Below are 19,875 nucleotides of genomic sequence, written 5' to 3'. Positions count from 1 at the left end.
GGCAGAACAAGGTAGGAGTATCACAAAGGAGGACCAAGATTTCCTTTGGACTAGAACTAGAGTTGTAAATGGGCAACAGAGACTTGGTGGGTTGAAATGAAACACATACAGCAACTAGGTGTGAACTTCTGAGTTGAAACAAATATCTATCTGGTCCTCTCACTTCTACACAATTCCTGGATCTCATCTAGTCATCCTCTGACTATAATCTGTTTTCCTCCACCAGAATGGAAGCTCTTTATGGGCAGACCCTAGACATGGGCACAAAACCACTGTCTGCCCTGAAGAGTCATCTTTAGCTCTGTCTGGGACAAGATGACCCCTGGAAACAGAGCACCCTCCGCTATCCACTAATATTAATGTTTCTGACATAGGGCCCTGGCTTAAGACAATGGTTCTCAGTTCCAGTCTAGCAGATTTAGCATCACCTGGATGCTTGTCAGAAATGCAAATTCTTGGGTCCTACCTGGAACCTCCTAAATCAGAAACTCTTGGGACAGGGGTTCAACTATGTGGGTTAACAAGCCCTCCAGGTAATTCTGATACACAAAAAAGTTTGAGAATGATTGTTGCAAGATGTAGAGGTCCAAGACAACCATCACTTGAAAAGTAAATTTGCATGGCCAGAAAGCATGGATGACTCCTATCTTCACCCATTAGGATCAAGTTCCTGGGAAAACTGGCTCAAGAAAGAGGTCACAGGTAACAAGATAACCGCCATTATAGGTTGAAGGTGCCACCTTCAAGTCTTGAGAGGGGCAAAGGAAAATAAACCCTTCAGCTGAGGTATGTAGTCTCAAACTTGGACCAGATAAACATTTTCTTTCCTTAAAGAAGTAAGCTTTGTGGGCTATCAGAACAGAGAAGACAAATAACCTTATGGTTATTTTCTTACTCAATGATCTTCCCAATTCAGTTGACAGTTGAAGAGACTTGAGCATTTCAGTTTCATGAAAATTCAAGTTCTCTGGAGCTGGTCCTAGTAGGTTGGGACCAGGAGATCAATGCTGAGTGGCAACTAGGCTGAGATTAAGACAGTCTTTACAGAGGCAGAACTCTCACTGATTTTCCTTTAACAAGAGTACAGACGCTCAGGTTACTTATAACATAGCATCTATAGATGGAAAACCTTGTCTCTAATGCAGGAAACAATTACACCCGCTTGGAAGAAACTTGGGCTGTAGCAATCACCTTCATCTATCAGTTGCATCCACAGTGTTGAAGAAACTTTGCATCCTGGTCTGCATAAACCAGGATGTGGGTGGTTTTGACAGTCTTACTGTCAAAGGAACCGAACAGTGCTGGGAACTGGGCAATCCTGGTGACAGATTGTCTAAATGAAGGAAGGAATATGGTAGTAAGGTCTCAGCTTCTAGGGATAAGTGGTAACACAGCGGGCAGAAGCGGAAACACTACTGTCCTGGTACACTTGCTCATTTGCAGCCCAATAAGAAGTCATCTCAGGAGTCCCAGATTGCCAAGGCTTGTTGTCCATCAGGGGCCAGGAGAGGTATATGCAGAGGAGAGGCTCTGGGTCTAGTGGGTGGTTGGATCTGCTGGATCAGAGCCTGGCACACAAAGCTACTGTTACCCCCTGAGCCTTTGTTTTGGAGGTCCTCGTCTCATGCTCTCAGCTCTCTGGGAATTCTAACCACCTTTCTTTGCAAAGGTTGAGGGCCTAGGTGACTCATCCCCTTGCTGTGTCCCAGTGCAGGCAGGACCAAATGGCTTCCTTCTGTTCCTCCATTGCTGAGAAACATAAACACACACACACACACACACACACACACACACACACACATGCAGTCGGCCTCGTCACAGTACAGGCAGAGCTGGTCTATTCTAAGCTGCAAGGAGTCAGAGAAGATAGTAACAGCAACTGCTTCCCTGCCAAGTGTGATATTAGAAACAAAACGTGTTCCATTTTCCATCAGGATTAGAGCTCACCTTGTCCACACACAGCCTTGTGGGGAGTCCCTATGCAATCTTCAGCAGGGGGAGATCAGGCAAGGGTTTTGGGGTGCTGCGGCATCAGTAGTTCTGGGCTCACCTCTGCCAACCAGATTTGATGGCATTTCCTCGCTTATGACCTAGGTGGAGAGGAGCCAGGAGGTGGCATTTCCCATCCTGCCAGAGCACATAACCCCTCCTGCCCACTCCAAGTCATTCTCAACCCAGGAGCCACATCCTGTCACTCTTCAGTGAGTTCCCATAGTGGAGGAGTGGTAAGACCTAGAAGGCACAGTGTAATTTGGCTCTTATCTTTATAGTTCAATCTCCAACTACTCTTCTCTAACCCAAGCTGTGCTGGCCTTCTCTGCTCCTCCAATAAGCCAAACTCCTCAATTCAGATCCTACTGTCCCCTTTTCCAAAAAGCTCTTCTTTCCCCTTTTCCTGGGTAATGCATATGCATCTTTCAGGTATTCCTTAAAAGGGTTTTTCCAATTCTCCGGCCAGATTAGTTACCCTGTTTTTACCCACTGATTATGTGGCATTATTTTCACCGTAGTAGCATCATTCTAATGATCTGTGTGTGATGATGTGATTGCTGTCTTACTCCTACAGGACTATAAACTTGAAGAGAGTAGGCAATGTACCTGTTTTGTTTGCTACTATCTATTCCCAGTGCCAACTACAGTGCCTGACATAGTATATGCTCAATTTTATTTGGAAGGAATAAAAAGGAGGAAGGAAAGAAGAAAGGAAGCAGGCAGGGAGAGAGGCAGAGGTCCCAATGGGACTAATTGGGAAGACATTTGATTCTCCATCTCTAGGGGGAAAGCTGGAAGGGTTCACTGTAGCTCTCACCAGAAGCCTCAGTGTTTTGTTTTGTTTTTTAAATATTTTATTTATTTGTTTGTTTATTTGTCAGAGAGAGGGAGAGAGAGAGAGAGAGAGAGAGCGTGCACACACAAGCAGGCAGAGGCAGAGAGAGAAGCAGGCTCCCTGCCGAGCAAGGAGCCCGATGTGGGACTGGATCCCAGGACCCTGGGATCATGACCTGAGCTGAAGACTGCAGCTTAACTGACTGAGCCACCCAGGTGTCCCAAGAATTTTGTTTGTGGAATAATGCTAAGTTCAAACCACAGAACCGACTCCAAGTGGATCATTAGAGCTAAGGGGTCTGAGGTGAGTTTTAGGTATAGAGTAAAATGAAAATGGGAAAAGCAGGGAAAACAAGGGCATATAAAAAATAATCTATACAAATTCAAGTAAGTGTAGGACGGGCCACCAGGTGGGCTTACTTCTTATACCTAGCAGCTATTTATGGATGGGCAAAGCAAGTCGATTAAAGAGACACAGACCACACAAAATTGTCATATATAGACATCTATTGTTCCAACATCTTAATAAGTTAATATTCTTGTGTATAAATCATTTTCTTGTAAGTATGGTTAACTCTAGGTTCACTAAAATGAGACCGAATTAAGCTAGAGTTTATGCATTTCAAAGCTTAGGACTTTGCCATGTGATACCCTACCAAAGTAAAACTCTGCCTAAGAGGTCCACTTCTCCCCCCCTTCCCGACTTCTCAATGACATTCTCCTTGGAAATTCAGCATTTTGGACCAAAGCTATTAAGCTCTTCGCTTACATGCTCTCTCATTCTATCTCCTTTCTTGATCATAGGCTCCTTGGGGAAAGGGAAAGTGACTAGCTCATTTTCTCATTTATTAAGCCTAGTACAGTGATTTTGAATAGTAACTGTTTGAAAAAATTATTGAGGGGTGCCTGGGTCGCTCAGTCTGTTAAGAGTCTGCCTTCGGCTCCGGTCACCATCCCAGGACCCACTTGGGGCTCCCTGCTCAGGGGGGTGTCTACTTCTCTCTCTGTCCTTCCCCCTTGCTTGTACAGAGACACACACTCTCTCCAATAAATAAAAATAAAATCTTTTCTAAAAAATAAAATAAAAAATAGAATAAATACTGCCGTGTATTTCACAGGTGCTGAGACTGATTACTCCAATGAACTTGTTAATGTCTTGAGGAAGACCATTTTAGACTTGAAGTTCTTCCTCAAATATGGGGAGTTGGACTTCAATAAGTCATTTTCAAACTGTAAACTATTAGAAAAGTGACAAGGTTATGTCTTTATATACAATTTTTACATTGTCCCTATTATTTCTAGTGTATTAGGCACATAGTGAGAACTCAATAAATGTTTGCTGTAAACTGACTCCAATATAGATGTATTTCACTTGAGAGGAAATGTAGATGTTTCTGATATCTTATATAAATTGTTTTTGAGTTAAACACTACTCAAAATATACAAGAGAAATTTGTTACTAAATGGATTCCTAAGATGAATATTTTTTACAATATTTAGAACCACTTTGTAATATAATAACTTCTTTATGTAATCTATTTTTTGGATTTCAGGTTGTTGATTCAGATTGCTGATAACAGGATACCCTAGCTTAGTCCAGACAGGCATGAGGAAGCCAACTGAATCACTAGTGATTAAATCAAGATGTTTTTTCATAGAGCTCTACTCTTTTCTTCTAGAGTTTCTAGTTTCTCAGATGATCGCCTACTCTCTCTCTCTCTCAATGTCTCCCCCACTACACACACACAAATTTTCTCCGTGTCTTAATTCAAATTTGGTAGTTGTATCCTAATTTATAATGTATGCATAAACTTCATTTCCCAATACTCCTTTCCACCTCTCCCCACCCCCTTGTTTAACCAGATGCCTCACCATTTTTCAAAACAGGTATGCCTTCCATGGTGCCTGGATCATCCATAGCATGTAGAGACTTCAAGTTGTCTGTCTCAGGTGGTGGCTTTTGTATGAGCATGCTGGAAGTTGAAGCTTCCCCAGCTGAGAAGCAATATCGCTAGGTTACCCTCAAGGTGGGATTCAGGGAAGGGAATGCTACTTATTCTCATTCATTTCCTCTGTAACTCTTAGCTGTCCAGGGCCTTTTCCCCCATGATCCAATGAAAAATTACAGAAATCATGACTTTTCTCAACAACTATCTTACCGTTAAAAAGGTTCTGTTCTTTTGACATAAAAGAGAGAAAAGCAGAACATGTCATTAGCTACCTTGAGACTATGGTAGAATAGAAAACCATTTCTCTTTGGGACTCTATCTTATAGATTTTATTGTCAATTACAGTCGTAACAAGGACTTTGAGAGATGAGTCCAGAAAGGGATTCACAAAGCACAGAGAAATCAAATACCAGCTCATGTGCTATAAGTCTTGTTCTTCCTCAACTCCCAGGTCTGTGTTTTTTATCTGCCTGGGCCTATTCCCACATATGAGCCCCAAATCTCACCTGATATATTGTATTCTTAAAAAAGAGCTCAGAGACAGCTATTTTACTATATTAGGGATGGAATAAAGTCAGTTGGCCCCTAACACCTACATTAGACTAGTACGCTTCACATCCTATATTCAAACTCCCTGCAAGAGAAGCCATCCCTCACTGGAGTATGACCGGGAGACAATGGTACCTGTGCGCTGAGGAGGCCTGACTAACCCACGAGACTGAATCACACACATGAAAAATTTCAGATGAAATTCCTCTTTCCGCATGGCTGTCTCCTAGAAATAGAGATGGAGTTAAGCCATATGAACAGAACCCTGGAATGGTTAAGTTGGAAAAACAGACATGGATCAGGTACGCCCACTACTGAAGGCCTTAGGACATGACAAAATAAAGTATCAGTATATGAAGAGATACAAAGAATCTCCTTTTATATATTTGACAGGGCAAGATCGCCTGAATTCAACAAGCATCTCCTTTTCCCCAGAGCAGGTAAAAGGCTAGGGCATCCAGAGGTTCCCCTTATTTAAGTCTGAGCTCAGACTTCCGAGGTCTGGAGGGCCTACTCAGAAGCATTTCTCCAAGACTTCTGGAAAGGGCCTGGGTCCAGAGGTCACGTTGAAGGACTTGGCAAAAAGCCTGAATGAAAAAAACCCATTTCTTCCCATTATTTTCTTTTTGAAAGTGGAGCACCGATTACATGTTAATCCATTCAGTCACAGGAACACCACCACGGCCATTTAGTTCCTCAGAGGGCCGACACCTGGGTCCTTTTCTATTCTTACTGGGAACAGTAGATCTCTGGTGGACCCCCAATAGCTTTCCTCACACCTCTGCCCATGTCTCAAACGCCTCCATAGTTCTGCAAGGTTCTACACGTTTCCGGAGTCTAACCTCGGCTAATCCTAAAACGCTTCCACTCCCGCCCCCAATGGCAATCAAGCATGATGTGATGTGAAGAACACAGGACTGCAAGTTAAGAAACTTTTTCCCTGTTCCCAGATCTGCCGAGCAATTTATAACTCTGGGAAATGACTTCACGTCCCTGAAACTTAGTGTAAAGTATTTCCCACAACCACTACAAGCATCAGCGTTCCGTGATTCTCAATAAAACACGATACAGAGCTCGATTCAGCCCTCGGGACTGCATCTGTCAAGCCGGCTACAAGTTCCCGCCGGTGGAGGGAGGGCCACAGCGAAAAGCTGCCATGGAAACCAGAGCGAAAGCAAAAATCGCCGAGCGGAACCTGAAGACCGCGCGCAAAGGGATCGAGGGAACAGAAAAAAGCGAAGGACGACGGGTACACTAACAGTAATCCGAGAACGGGAACGAGAAAAACCCCACGCTGAAAAGGGAAGAGGGAAATTAATGAGTTCAGCCTTAGATGGTCCTTGAGCTTCTCAGGCCTGGCCACACTGCGCAGGCGTTCTCCGGTTCCTCAACTCTGCTCTTTGACCTTCCGCCCCACCCCCTCGCCCCTCCGCAGCCACCGGGAGGCTCTTCCGGTGTTGTGGAGGCTGTTCCGGTTCGCGGCGGTTCCCGGGTTTTGCGTTCCGCGCCCGGCCGGAAACCCCTTCGCATAGCAGCCGGTTCCGGTTCGGTGAGTGGCGGCGGGAAGCTGGGGGAGGGGTGGGGATGGAGGGAGCCTGGGCCGGGAGGCAGTGCCGGTCCGGGCCCAGCAGCCTGGGCTGGGCTGGGCGGAAGCGGGGAGGGCGGTGGGGACGGCGCTTTTTCCTCTGCCCCGCCCCCTGGGACCACCTCCCCTCCCCCCTGCTCTCCACCGGCCGCGCTCTGGCTGGCGGCCGTTAGTTAGGCTTCCCGAGGCCGTTCCTTCAGTCCCCTTTCTCCTGGGTCGAGGAGGGGCCGTCTCCCTGCCGGTACCGCGGGCCCGGTCTCAGCGCCCGGCGCTGCTTGTGGGGAAGAGGCCGGTGGGGATTTCGGGGCTTTCCCGCCCGGGCAGGGTCTCTCCTGTCAAGCGAAAGCTGATTTCACCGGGAAGCTCAGCTTTCTGTTAACACCTGCTTCTCCCGCCTTTCTTGAGACCCGAATGGTGTTTCTCGACTACTTCTGCGTCTCACGTAAACATTTCTCCAACTCTTTCACTCTGTGGTATCTCCCTGAGGTGTGATCTCGCTAGTGCCACCACCAGAGAGACACGGCTGGACCCTCCTGCCCAGGTTATGAAAAGCCCCTTCACCGCCACGGTTTGCTTACCTGGCTCATGGCCTCCTGGTCATTCCCTTGAACCGTCTCTTTCTCGCTTGTACCCTAACGTGGTCTCTCTGGATATATGCCCGGCTTCTCTTGAGCTTGGTGATTTCTGTTTATCGGTGCCTCTGCAGTGTTTTCACTATCTTGTTGGCAATAACTCACTCCTTTATCACTTTCGAGTCAGCCTTTTTAAGGTCATTTCACTTCACATTTGGTACACTCGTTTGGGGGGGAGTGGTGATGCTTGTGAGGTGTATGTAAAGCCTTATGTAGGCTACCACCTTTTTTATTTAGGGTCTTTGTTCTAATCGGATTTTCTGAATGGAGTAGGTCACATTATCTCCTAAATCTTTATCCTTTGTAGAGATAATTTGTGTGAAGCCCTCGTGTTGAACGGTAGATGGCACTGAATTTGAAATGACAGTGGCAGTGAAGCCTTACGCATCTCTTAAGCATGATCCCACAACCTTCTTCCAATTTAGAGATCCCGTTTTCCCTTTCGTCCCAATTTTGGAAGACTCATTTCGTGTTTATTTTGAGAAGTCCCCTTCATTTTTGCCCGATTGCAATTAATTATCCCTGCTGCAAACATGGTCTTCATGTCCCCCGTCGGATGAGTTAAATCTGGAGGGAGCACGTGGATTAAAAAACAGGTTCTGCCACTTCAGGCTAAGGTGATGTAACTCTTGACTACCGCTTTGAAAGTCTTTCCTTTTCTTTACCTGACTCCCACGCCTCTTGCCAATGCACCAGCTTTATTTTCTTGCTATAAGTATCTGTTGATGGATCTGGTTTCTCCCAGGAGACAGTGTTTCAGCAGCAGAGACCAGTTGTTACTCGTCTTTGTATCCCTAGTACCACGTACGGAACTGGTGCACAGTAAATGTTTGTGTACTAAAGCAGTTGAATGCTTAGTGTTTTAAGGTGTTCAAGTGTTAAGGTGTTGAGAGTCTGATTGGGAGAGGTTACATGTAAAAGTTTGAGAAACAAAAACAAATACGTGATAATATACTGCAAACTTACATATATCCACAGTTCAGAGTAGGGTGATTCACAAGATCACTTCCACACCCTTCTCATATCATAAATTATCCTAACCACATTTGGTCCTGGATAAAGCTAATTGCGCTCCTCAATACATACTTTCTAGTAACTTCATGGTAACTGTAAACATTCTCTTTTATAACCACCTTTGTCTGTAAGCTTATACATGTTTTGTTCTACTTGTTACATTCTGTTACCATCAAGACTTTGCCATCTTTTTTTTTTCTTTCAGATCTCCTGTTACTTTTGTGTTCAGCTGTTAAGTTGATTTCACCTGAATGCCTGTAACAGCTTGTATTCTTTTAGTAAGTTGATGACCAGTGTGAACTAGGAAATGTTATTAGAATACTTTTCTTGAAAGGGAAAAGTTCTTAGGCTTGTGAGAATTTGGTGGCATCAAAGTTTCTAGATCCAGAATTTCATGGTGAATCTTGGAGTAAAATATCTCTTCTAATGTAAATGCAAAAGGCAAAAAGAAAGTAACATAAGCACACTGAAGAAGGTGGATGTATTTGTATTAAAATGTAAACGTGGGGCTTTAAATATTAAACTTATTAAACAGTGTCGATCCCCCCAGGACCACCCCCAAGAGGTGAATTTTATCTTGACAAAGTATATGAATCCTTGAATGAAGATATGTTAAAGGATACCACGTTTTGTGGTGTTTGCTAAAGGCACATTTTCTTGGGAGTTAGGATATCCTGGATTTTTATCTTCCCTTTTCCCCATCTATGTGATTTCAGGCAAGTCATTTAACCTCTCTGGACATAGTCTCCAAAATTCTTTAATTTCTTGCTTGCTTCCCTCTTTACCTCTATCTTCGTAATGCAAAAGAAGTAACATGGGGATTGTTGAACTGGGCACCAAGCTTTTAAATTGGCATTTTCCTTAAGTCAACAAAAAAGACTAGTGATGACACTTATGAAATAGCCAAAAGAGTGAAATGTGAGAAAGCCACTCCTAGTTTGTTGGTTGATAGGATTTTTTCCCTTAACGGGGAACCCAGGGAATTAATTATTTAAAAAGGAGGAAGGGGATAGAATAACCTGGAGAATTTCCAAATAGAAGCCTTTTGTTAGGTTGAACATTTGGGAAACATACTTGAAGCCTAAATATAAGGCTTAAGTTATTTGGGAATCCTCCCCAGCAAGACTGGGTATCAAATGATTACTCTGCTTAGTCTGTAACTGTGCCAGGAAAAGCTCAAGCAGGCTTCCTTTATGTGGGCACTTCCTTGCGACCATATGGATTACCTAATAGCATCATCCAGTCTCCTTAGTAGATTGAAGCCTTGATATTGCTAAAGTGGATTGATAAAGTTGGTAACAAACCGAAGTTGATGAGGGCTCAATCTTTTTAAAAATATGGTAAGGGTGCCTGGATGGCTCAGTGGGTTAAGCTTCTGCCTTTGGCTCAGGTCACGGTCTCAGGGTCCCGGGATCGAGCCCTGCATCAGGTCTCTGCTCAGGGGGGAGCCTGCTCTCCCCCACCGCCCCCCACCCCCTGCCTGCCTCTCTGCCTACTTGTGATCTCTCTCTCTGTGAAATAAAATCTTTAAATAGTTTATGGTAATGATATTATGAATATAGTAAGTGTGACTCTTAGCATTCCTAATCTCCTCTTCCAAGAAGCATGTGTGCCAAGGGTATGTTTATTAACCTAGTTCCAAGCAGGCTTTTAAATTCCTTTTTCTGGGGAAAATTAGATACATCAGAGGAGAAAATAATTTCATGTAGGCAAAGGGACTTTGGTTTGTAACAGTTTGATTAATGATGGGAGAGAAAGTACTTTAGTACAACTGGGAAGTATATCTTGATTGTTCTGAGAATATCAGTAGCTATCTATATTTGGCTGCTGACTAAAACATATGGAAGAAAAGTCTAATAGGACCACCGTAAGATCTGTCTTGTTTATTAAACAGTTTAGCGTGGGGTATTAGAACCATGGATTGCAAAGAATTTCTTGGTTGTAATTTCAGTGCAGTCACTGACTAACTTTATGATCATATGCAAATTAATCTCCAAAGGGTTGGTACTCTCAACTTCTTGCTGTAATAGTCTGTGATTCTGTGGGTAGTCCATAATTGCTTTTTAATATAGCTCAAGGTTCAGAAATGTTTGGAATTGCCTTGGCTCGTTTTAGTTCCCATTCTCTTCCCATCAAGTCATCTCTCCTCACCACCTTATATTTTTCTCTACTGAGAACAAAAATGTGAGTGGCTGAGCCACACTGTGTGTGGCTTCCTGTTCTATAATTATATGAAGGGGGTGCTTCAGTATGTAACATTTCTGTTTTCTGTCTTTTATAGGACTTTGTATCTTGCTAAAGTCAGTGATGTGAAAAGATCTGACATGGGTAAGTCTGACTATGAAATAATAATCAGTCCTTTTAGCTACCCTGATTAGTTAAGCTGAATCGAAAGACAGGTTTGTTTTGTTTTATTTTGTTTTGTTTTAACATTTTTGGTATTTGCATCTTTGTGCTTAATAATCTTCAAGGAGGTCTCAACCTAATTATGTAATAGATGTAACACCAGGCATTTTTCTTTTGGTTGAGACATTGTTTATAGCATCTTTTGGAAGCATTTTCTGGTTCATTGTATTGAAAAAGCCAGAAACACACTAACATTTATTATGTGCCAGGCCCTGTTCTGAGTATTTAGAATACATTAATTCATTTAATTTTTTACAAGTGTCTTACACGGTGCCTAATATTAACAAGGAAATGGGGGCACAGAGGTTAAGAAACAACCAGAACTGATAGAGCCAGAATTTAAACTCAGGCAGCCTGGTTCCAGAGTCCTTATTCTTTCATACTATGTTATACCAACTTCCATATGATAAATAACTTGATTAAGGTAGATTTTAAATTTCATTTAGCTAGTAGCATTGAAAATTAATTGTGATTACAATAATTTGTTTATAGTTTATACTATTTATATTTATAGTTTATACTATACGCTGTTTATAGTTCATTATATCTGTAAAGCGATCAATACAGGATCAGGACTAGTAGCCAATATGGAATAGGTTGAACAATTTTTACAGTTAGATCTTATAACATTCCATGTGCTCCTTTTAAAGTCACATTAGTCTTTTCTCTTCTGTTTTTTGCTTTTGCGTAGTCTACCTTCTCTCTCCCCCGGTCATTTGTTTCACTTTTCTCTAATCGTTAATGTCATTGTAAGTCACCTGAGTTCTGTCACTCTTATCTGTTACTATTCTAGCTCTTTTATATTAACAAAGGCCTCAAAAGTGGTTATAAAATAAGGTTCTGCCATAGCATTACAGTAATGGAGCTGATATCTGTTTAGAGCCATATGAATAAATGGTACTTTTTACCGAAAAAAGTTCAGGTGGATTCATTTTTAAAGCACCTTTTTGAGTTAGATACAGGAAAGAAACTGTTAACAGTGTTTGTTTCTGAATGGTGAAATTTTTTTCCCTTTTCTTTAATAGTGAATTTTTTTTCTACAGTTAAAACATTCAAAGTTTTTTTAGGGAAAATTTCATTTTTTAAAAAAACTTTGAGTTAAGGGTTTTTTTTTTAATACTTGCACAAGTTTTGAACTATTTGGTAGATAGATGATCTCCGTTAATTCCGAATGAGCCAATTTCTGCACATGGGCCTCTTTTTGACAGTGACATTTTGAGATTTCTGGCCAATAGTTCTGAAAGAGGGATTTTATTTGATTATAGAGGTGTTCTTTGGGAGTCATTTTTATTAGGTGAACTGATTTATTCCTAGAAAAGTAGTTATTGAAGAATTATGTGACTTGAATTAATTTGGATTCTTTCCCCCAGATGATATTGCTGATAGGATGAGGATGGATGCTGGAGAAGTAACTTTAGTGAACCACAACTCCATATTCAAAACCCATCTCCTGGCCCAAACAGGTTTTCCAGAGGACCAGCTTTCATTTTCTGACCATCAGGTGAGGAATAATTTTCTTCCTTTAGTTGATGAATTACTTTGGCTTAAGTTTTCATCTGATGTAATTTAAATGGCACACTCAAAAGGACAAACATTATAAACTTTTTAGAATCAATATTTCTGGTGTTTTGAATTCTTTTTAATATATTAAATTTAAGACAAGAACTAGGCTATGTATGAGTTTTTTGAGAATAGTATCTTTTAGAAAACTTTTTATTATTTCTGTGCATATTAGAATTACCAAAGCACAGGTCAGTGTCCTTTTCAACTAGAGTCTTAAAATTGTTGAGCATTAAGTGGGGGGAAATATGTCAATATACAGAAGCTCTGAGATTTCCCTATGTTATAAAATGTAATTTCTCAAAGGACCAGCATCAACAGTATCCCTTGGGAGCTTGTTAGAAATGCAGAATCCCAGGCTTTACCCCAGACCTACTGAATTAGAATGTACGGTTTTAAAAATTTCCAGCTGCTGAATAGAAATACCACATGATTCAATCATTTTTCTACTGGGTACTTACCCAAAGAAAATGAAAACACTAAATCAAAAAGATATATGCACCCCTAGTTTATTGCAGCAATATTTACAATAGCCAAAACATGGAAGCAACCCAAACATCCACTGACAGATGAATGGGTAAGGAAGATGTGGTATACGTATACACATATCATGCAGCCATAGAAGGGATGAGATCTTGCCATTTGTGACAGTATTCATAGACCTAGAGAGTATTATGCTAAGTGAAATAAGACTATGAAAGACAGATATCTTATGATTTCACTAATACGTGGAATCTAAAGAACAAAACAAATAAATAACAGAATTTGATCTGTAAATACAGAGAACAAAACTGATGGTTGTGGGGAGAGGGTGGAGAAAAGTAGGAAAGGTGAGTGGGAGGTACAGGCTTCCAGTTATGGAATGAATAAGTCACAGAAATAAAAGGCACAGCATAGGGAATCTGGTGTGACAGACGGTAGCTACATTTGTGGTGAGGATTGCGTAACATATAGAAAAGTTGGATCACTATGTTGTACACCTGAAACTGTAACATTGTGTGTCAGCTATGCTGAAATGAAAACATTTTTTAAAAAAAGAAAGAAAAGTCCCCAGCTAGTTTATTTGCACTTTAAAGTTTGAGGAGCATTAATAAAGCAGCCTTTCTCAGTAGGAAAGCCATGACTAATATAGATGAGACAGTTCTTTACTGTGTGAATCTCTCCCAAGCAAAGCAGAATGTTTAGCATTGTTGGCCCTTGGGCACTAAATTACCTGTAATATCTGCCTCCAATAATCATTTTTGGTAACTGAATATATAGTCCCACATTTCCAGATTGGTATTTGGGGTACAGCCTCACCCCTGATTAAGAACTTCTGTATGAAGTTATCAAAAGGTTAAAACCAGGTTCATTTGTCACCCTCTTTGATAGATGATACAGCTGGCTTTCAGAACAGGATATACCATGTGCATGTCTACCTTTTAATGAGCATTCTTTGAATTGAGTTGTATAACAGATACTTTGCCTGTTTTTCCCCTTGAAGCCTCAGTCATTTCATTAGATTGTCTATGCGTTTTCCTTTCTTATTAGTATGTAGGGTTTTTTATAATATATAAAAATATAATTATATAGAATTCTGAAATACATCATAATCTTGTTTAATGATATTTTCCAAGCGTAAGTTTTTATTCCATTTTATTGTGAAAAATGTGATTTAAGAAAAATCTTTTGCTTTGTTTAGATTTTACCTTCCAGGGAAGGAAATTTGGACCGATCTTATACATGTTCTACAAGAAGTACGGCTTATAATCCAAATTATTATTCAGGTATGACATATTACTTGGAGTCACAGCATTTGTACCATTCAGATTTCTTCCTAGCAAATTGTCTGTGTTTACCATCTCTAGAGTGAAAACATTGTCAAAAGCAAAATGGTATTTTCTCCACTAAAACATCACTGTGTGTGTTGACGGGGGGAGGAGGTTACTATAGTACTTTACTGACCTAGTCTCAACCACTTATATTTAATGGAAAAGTTTTTTTTTGTGGGGGGGAGTCCATTTTTTTTACTTGTTCATTATGTCATTGTGAAAAGCAGTACAGCTTTGGTTTGGCTTTTTTTGTTTTGTTTTATTTTGAAGATCTGTGTCTACGATGTACAGGATATGTGTTTTATATTGACATAAAGCACAGAGTAAGCCATTTCTGTTCTGCTTGAAACCATGAATCCTGACAAATTATTTCTATCCAAGCTTGTCCCTCCATCAGGGCAGGAAATGTTAATTACATGTTTCTATCTAGCACCTGCCACAGCCATGCTTGCATATTCAGGGGCTTGCCTGTTCAGCTTGTGATCCATGGCAGAAGTCAGCATTCTCTAGGCTATTCCTAGTCCCTGGCCTGCCCGACTTTCCATCTGACCCTTTCCTAAGGTTAGGACCCCCAGTGATCTTCTGGCTCTGTCTTGGGGAAACTAAGAGGTTTTTATTGGTTAGCTTCCTGGCAGTACGACCCAGGAAGATTATAGTGCCTTCCTATGTCTTATCACTCCTCATGCTTCAGTCTCCTCACCTTCCCACATATATGGAAATATTAGTAATACTGTTGAACCTGCCCTAATGGGATTTTTATAAGGATAAACTGAGGTGATAAATATGAAATGCAAATAATAATTATTGTTATTTGGCTTCCTCAGGATTCTTTGTCAGCAAGATGAGATCTCCTCCCCTAAAAAGACGTTAGTATGATGATCTTTTAGATTTATATTATATTTAAATGTCATTTAGGTGGGCGGTACTTTACCCTGGGCTCTGAATTTCCTCTCTTGGTATGGGAAATGGTCTCTGCAAAGTATGTGCATAGTTTGTATAGGAAAATCAGTTAACTGGCTCTGAAAATAACTCTGCCATCATTAACTATTGGAAAGGCCTTTCTGATGAGCAGAGTCTGACATCTGGTTAGATAGTTCATTATTAATCTTAGGGAAATAACATTTGAGTGGATAATGAAACAAGATCATTAATATTTCCACTTGAACTCAGGTTGTTTATTTATAATTTCATATGTTGATTTACCATTGGATAGAATATTTGCTTTTAGTTTAAAATAATTGCTGAATAATAAACAATTATGTAGAGAAAATTATACTCAGATTCTGCTAACCATAACCCTCAATTCTGTGGCCTTATCCATGTGTACATACATGATACACATCGTATGATTCAATACATATCATCTTTTTTGTCCAATATTTTAATTTTTAGTTTTCCATTTATATGTTATTCTTCGTGTCTACCTTTTTCTGTTGATTTCTAATAATCCATGGAATTGATATGCACATTTACAGTGCTTTATATGCAAATTGAAAATCCAAAAAGCTCTGAAAACCAGAAATTCTTTTCATAATTCATTTGGCATCCAAACTGACCTGACCTGAATTCATTCCTTGGCAAAACCCACATGAACTGACATGAAGCTATTTATATTTTTGTCTTCTATTTGTTTCTGTAAATATGAGTATTTATATATTTCACCGCAGATGTATCAATGTGTTTGATTACAGGATGCAGCTTCAAATTATACCTTGAAGTGTTACATAATATATACCAGGTTATCTTTCTAAAATTCCAAAAATTTTAAATTCAGAAATGCAGTGGGATCTAGGGGACTACGATTTAGGATAATGGTCCCATGCCTTTATTTGCTTCATTATTTTCTCTGTAGTTTAGGTCCTCTTCACGCTATTTTTAGCTATTGTAAGTAATAAGAACATTTGTATGTATAGCCTTTTTTCTTTAAAATTTTATTACAAAAAAAAGTAAAATTTCATTACACCCTTAATATTCATAAAGGATATATCCGAGATCATCTCAGAACTTTATGTTCTTGACTGGTATATTTGACCAGATTCTTGGCTTTCTACTGAATTAGATGACTCTTGAGAGTTACATTTTTCCTATGTTTGTCCTCATCCTGTAAGTTGATCCCTGCACCAAAATCTTACATGGAAGTTTTGCCTCTCATTTGAAGGCCATTTTTTAGGAAAAGGAAAAAAATTACTTCATAACAGTGTATATGTGATGATGAATAGTGAATAGCAACAGTGAATAACAAAGCCATATTGAAATGCGGATGCTGAGCTATTAGAGTCATTTTCTAAGTTACAGCCTGAAGCAGAGGATTTAGATTTGTGCCTCCACCAAATTTCATCTCATCCCTGACCAAACAAATGTACGGATGTGTCACAGAGTTCCAGGATTGCTCTCTGATAATCAGATTTTAAATCTCTGAAGGCCAATGGTTTAAATACTTTTTTCTCAAAGTCTTTAATTTAAATCTACTTTTTAGTGTATATTTTTCTTAACTTCATTCCTTTGCCACATCCATTCTAATTGATTGTAAATCCTGCAGAATTGTGTCTCCTTTGTATGTCTTCTTTTCCTATAATCCCCACATTGATTTTCTGTGGTCAGTCACTTTGAGCTTCACTGCTTGATTGGGCAAGATGGGGTCTCCAGTTTACCTGCCTTAGTCTTCTCATTCTGTCTTGGTATTTGTCTCCTTTCTTGCTATTCTCTTTTCTCCAAGGTGAAAACAATCATGGGAAAGCCCCAAACTTTAGAATCTAGGGTCTGGAGCTTACTTACGATTTCCTGTTTTACTGCATCTGCTGCCTCTCTGTATCAAGTTTTTCAAAAATCTGCTTCTTAATCCACTTAAAATTAGACTAATATAAAAAATATTTTTAGAGAAAATACAGCTCTTTTACTTTAATAATTTACTGCTGGTTAGCCTTTAAGACATCTTGATTTTATTTTCAATTTATTAACAATTGAAAATTGAAATATTTTAAACACTAAACAGAAAAGTAGATTAAGATGAAAAACAATTTTGCTTATGCTTAGAATCATTATCATCATCTTATCTTTGGAAAATATGTTAAATTAGGTTGCCAGACAGGCATTTAGTAGATGATTTAAAGCATCCTGCTATTTATAAAACTAAACCTGAAAGTTAACAGGAGCAACTGATGATGCTTACTTTCATTATAAGTAATTGCCTGACATACTTTTTTTTTTTTTAATTTAAAGCTTATTTCATTGTGTCCATAAAACTATTGCCTGTCCTTGTAGAAGATTTGTAGAGACCGGTAGGAAAATACCCATCATTCTCTTTTTGGAGCACAGCCAAAATTAAACTTTTGGTGTATTTCCTTATAGTTTTGTGTGTGCATAGGTGCACGTATTAAGTAATCTTATTTGTGGCGTTTGTAATCTGATTTCTTAATGTTAACAGAATAGGAAGTTAAATCATCACTTAAAAAATAGTGTCTACAGCCCCATTTGGGTTCCTCTCCAGCTCTGCTTGATTACATCAGTAGTAGAAGACCATTGATTGCTTTCATTGAGTGGGGGTGGAATCACCTTGTTCTGGCTAAACAGACAGGCTGCCTGATCCTGTGCTTTTCCCTTACATTTAAAAGCTGAAGCCTTTGTGAAATGCCATTGAGGTAGCTACTCTGACTTATCCTTGGTCTCAAATTTCACACTTATCAGGGTAATTTTGCCTTTTTGGCGACATTCCTCAAGCAGACATTTCTAGTTAGATCATTCCCTAATCCTATTTTAGCAAGAAAGTGTAAGAGACATATTTCTACTATTATAACTTTGCATTTAAAGATTAAAATGTTCTGGTCCTTTAATGATACTCATTTTTTTTTTTATTAGCCTTATGTTCTCTCCTTAAAGTAATAGTAATAGATGCTAAGCATAGATACTGATTGCAAATGTACAAGGTTATAATTCATTTTAAAAGTATATTTAATTGTTAGATTCATCCAGTGGTTAATCAACTGGTACTAATACCACCCCTGAATGTTCTTTTTTCCTGTCTTATTTATCCTAAATTCCGATAATCCTGATTCAAAAACCCCACAAAAAACAAACAAAACAAACCCAAGTACTAAGCTTCTTTTTGTCAGCTGCTGTTTTTTTGGATACCAAATCAAAAGCTACATTAAATATTTTAAATAATATTGCGAAGAGTTCTGTAGTCATATGGTTTGAAAATGTTAGCATTAGGCAAAAATTCAGGAAGTAGAGAATTATCATTCTCATTTTTTTACTGGTGCTCCTCAGAGTTCCATAACCTGACATCCAAAGTTATTTTGAAGGTGCTGTTTTAAATTGTCTGATCCTGCTGATAGGGAGAGGTGGATTTAGAAAGTATTCTATTCCTGGGGCACCTGGGTGGCTCAGTTGGTTGAGCATCCAACTCTTGATCTCAGTTCAGGTCTTGATCTCAGGCTCGTGAGTGTGAGCCCACATTGGGCTCCTTGCTGGGCATGGAGCCTACATAAAAAGAAAGAAAAAAAGAAATTATTCTATTCCTAGCTGAAATTTCAAGAGACTTTTTCTTACCCCAGTTGGTAAGCCACAAGTCAGAAGATTCAAATAATAAATAATCCTCACTTAGCCTGAGTGCAGTAATAAGCATCGGAGGGAGTATTGATATTTTTGATGATTATGACATTAAGTGACCTGAAGGTTAGCATACCAGATGCATATGATGGGTCATTCCTGCCATAAGCCAGCCAGAATAAGCAGCAGTGAGGTTATCTCTGTTCTGAGAGAGAGCCCCCCTGCCCTCCGCCGAGTCCTGAACATGGTAATTAAAAGCAAGAAAGTGACAGGAGCTGCTTTTTAAGCGATAACTGTTGTTCATTTGAATTACAATTCTTCTTGGCCCTCCACCTGCTTTCTTACTGGTCTGGCCTACCTTCTTTCAGGCCCAGGCCTGGGAGTGCTTGCAAGATATAGTTGGGGTAAAATGTTGACTTTTGGTGGACACCACGGAGTCACATTGATGCAGATAAGGCACATGGCTGTGGCAGGATTCAGCTCCTTCATCAATTTTCAGGTTAGTATGGCTGAATCAATTATAGTTTGTAGAAGTTCCCTTACTGCAGACTTTACTGGCAGTTGAGACTGGGATCTTTCTTCCATGAGAGACATGGTGCTTTACCACATTACTTTGGAATACAATGTTGGACATGGTTGCAGTCATATGGAAAACTACTACTGTAGATATTTGTCTAATTATTCAAACTTTTATTCTTTTAGACAACCCTTCCTCAGACAGTTTTCTTGGCTCAGGAGACTTAAGAACCTTTGGCCAGAGTGCAAATGGCCAGTGGAGAAATTCCACTCCAGCATCAGGTTCAACTTCACAAAAATCAAGAAACAGCCGAAGTCTTTACCTCGAAACCCGAAAGACCTCAAGGTAGGTATTCTGGCCTCCTAGTTAACAAGCCTTTCCTCTAATATGAGAGAAAATGGCCATAACATAGTTGTTTACATTGGTATTTTATTTTATTTTATTTTATTTTATTTTATTTTATTTTATTTTATTTTAT

The 19,875-nt window shown here is 39.8% G+C and overlaps 2 protein-coding genes across 3 annotated transcripts in view; one reads left to right on the top strand and one right to left on the bottom strand.

The window, feature by feature from the left end:
- The window catches only part of PFKM (phosphofructokinase, muscle), a 43,164-nt gene extending 35,588 nt beyond the window's left edge, over positions 1-7,576 (bottom strand). The window contains exon 1 of the mRNA XM_059402988.1: positions 7,488-7,576. The gene's annotated coding sequence lies outside the window, so the exon portion shown is untranslated. The remainder of the gene's footprint in view (positions 1-7,487) is intronic.
- Positions 6,604-19,875, top strand: part of SENP1 (SUMO specific peptidase 1) — a 48,659-nt gene continuing 35,387 nt past the window's right edge. Inside the window, exons 1-5 of one of the 2 annotated variants that reach the window (XM_059402989.1) lie at positions 6,604-6,873; positions 10,837-10,883; positions 12,332-12,462; positions 14,203-14,287; positions 19,583-19,742. In XM_059402989.1, coding sequence (XP_059258972.1) covers positions 10,880-10,883; positions 12,332-12,462; positions 14,203-14,287; positions 19,583-19,742 — 380 coding nt within the window. In that variant the 5' untranslated portion in view covers positions 6,604-6,873; positions 10,837-10,879. Of the gene's footprint in view, positions 6,874-7,680; positions 8,159-10,836; positions 10,884-12,331; positions 12,463-14,202; positions 14,288-19,582; positions 19,743-19,875 lie in introns of those variants that run through there. The other variant, XM_059402990.1, reaches the window with a different exon arrangement.

Source organism: Mustela nigripes, chromosome 6, assembly GCF_022355385.1.
Source record: "Mustela nigripes isolate SB6536 chromosome 6, MUSNIG.SB6536, whole genome shotgun sequence".
Classification (NCBI taxonomy): Eukaryota; Metazoa; Chordata; class Mammalia; order Carnivora; family Mustelidae; genus Mustela; species Mustela nigripes.
This window is presented reverse-complemented; position numbering and strand designations above follow the sequence as displayed.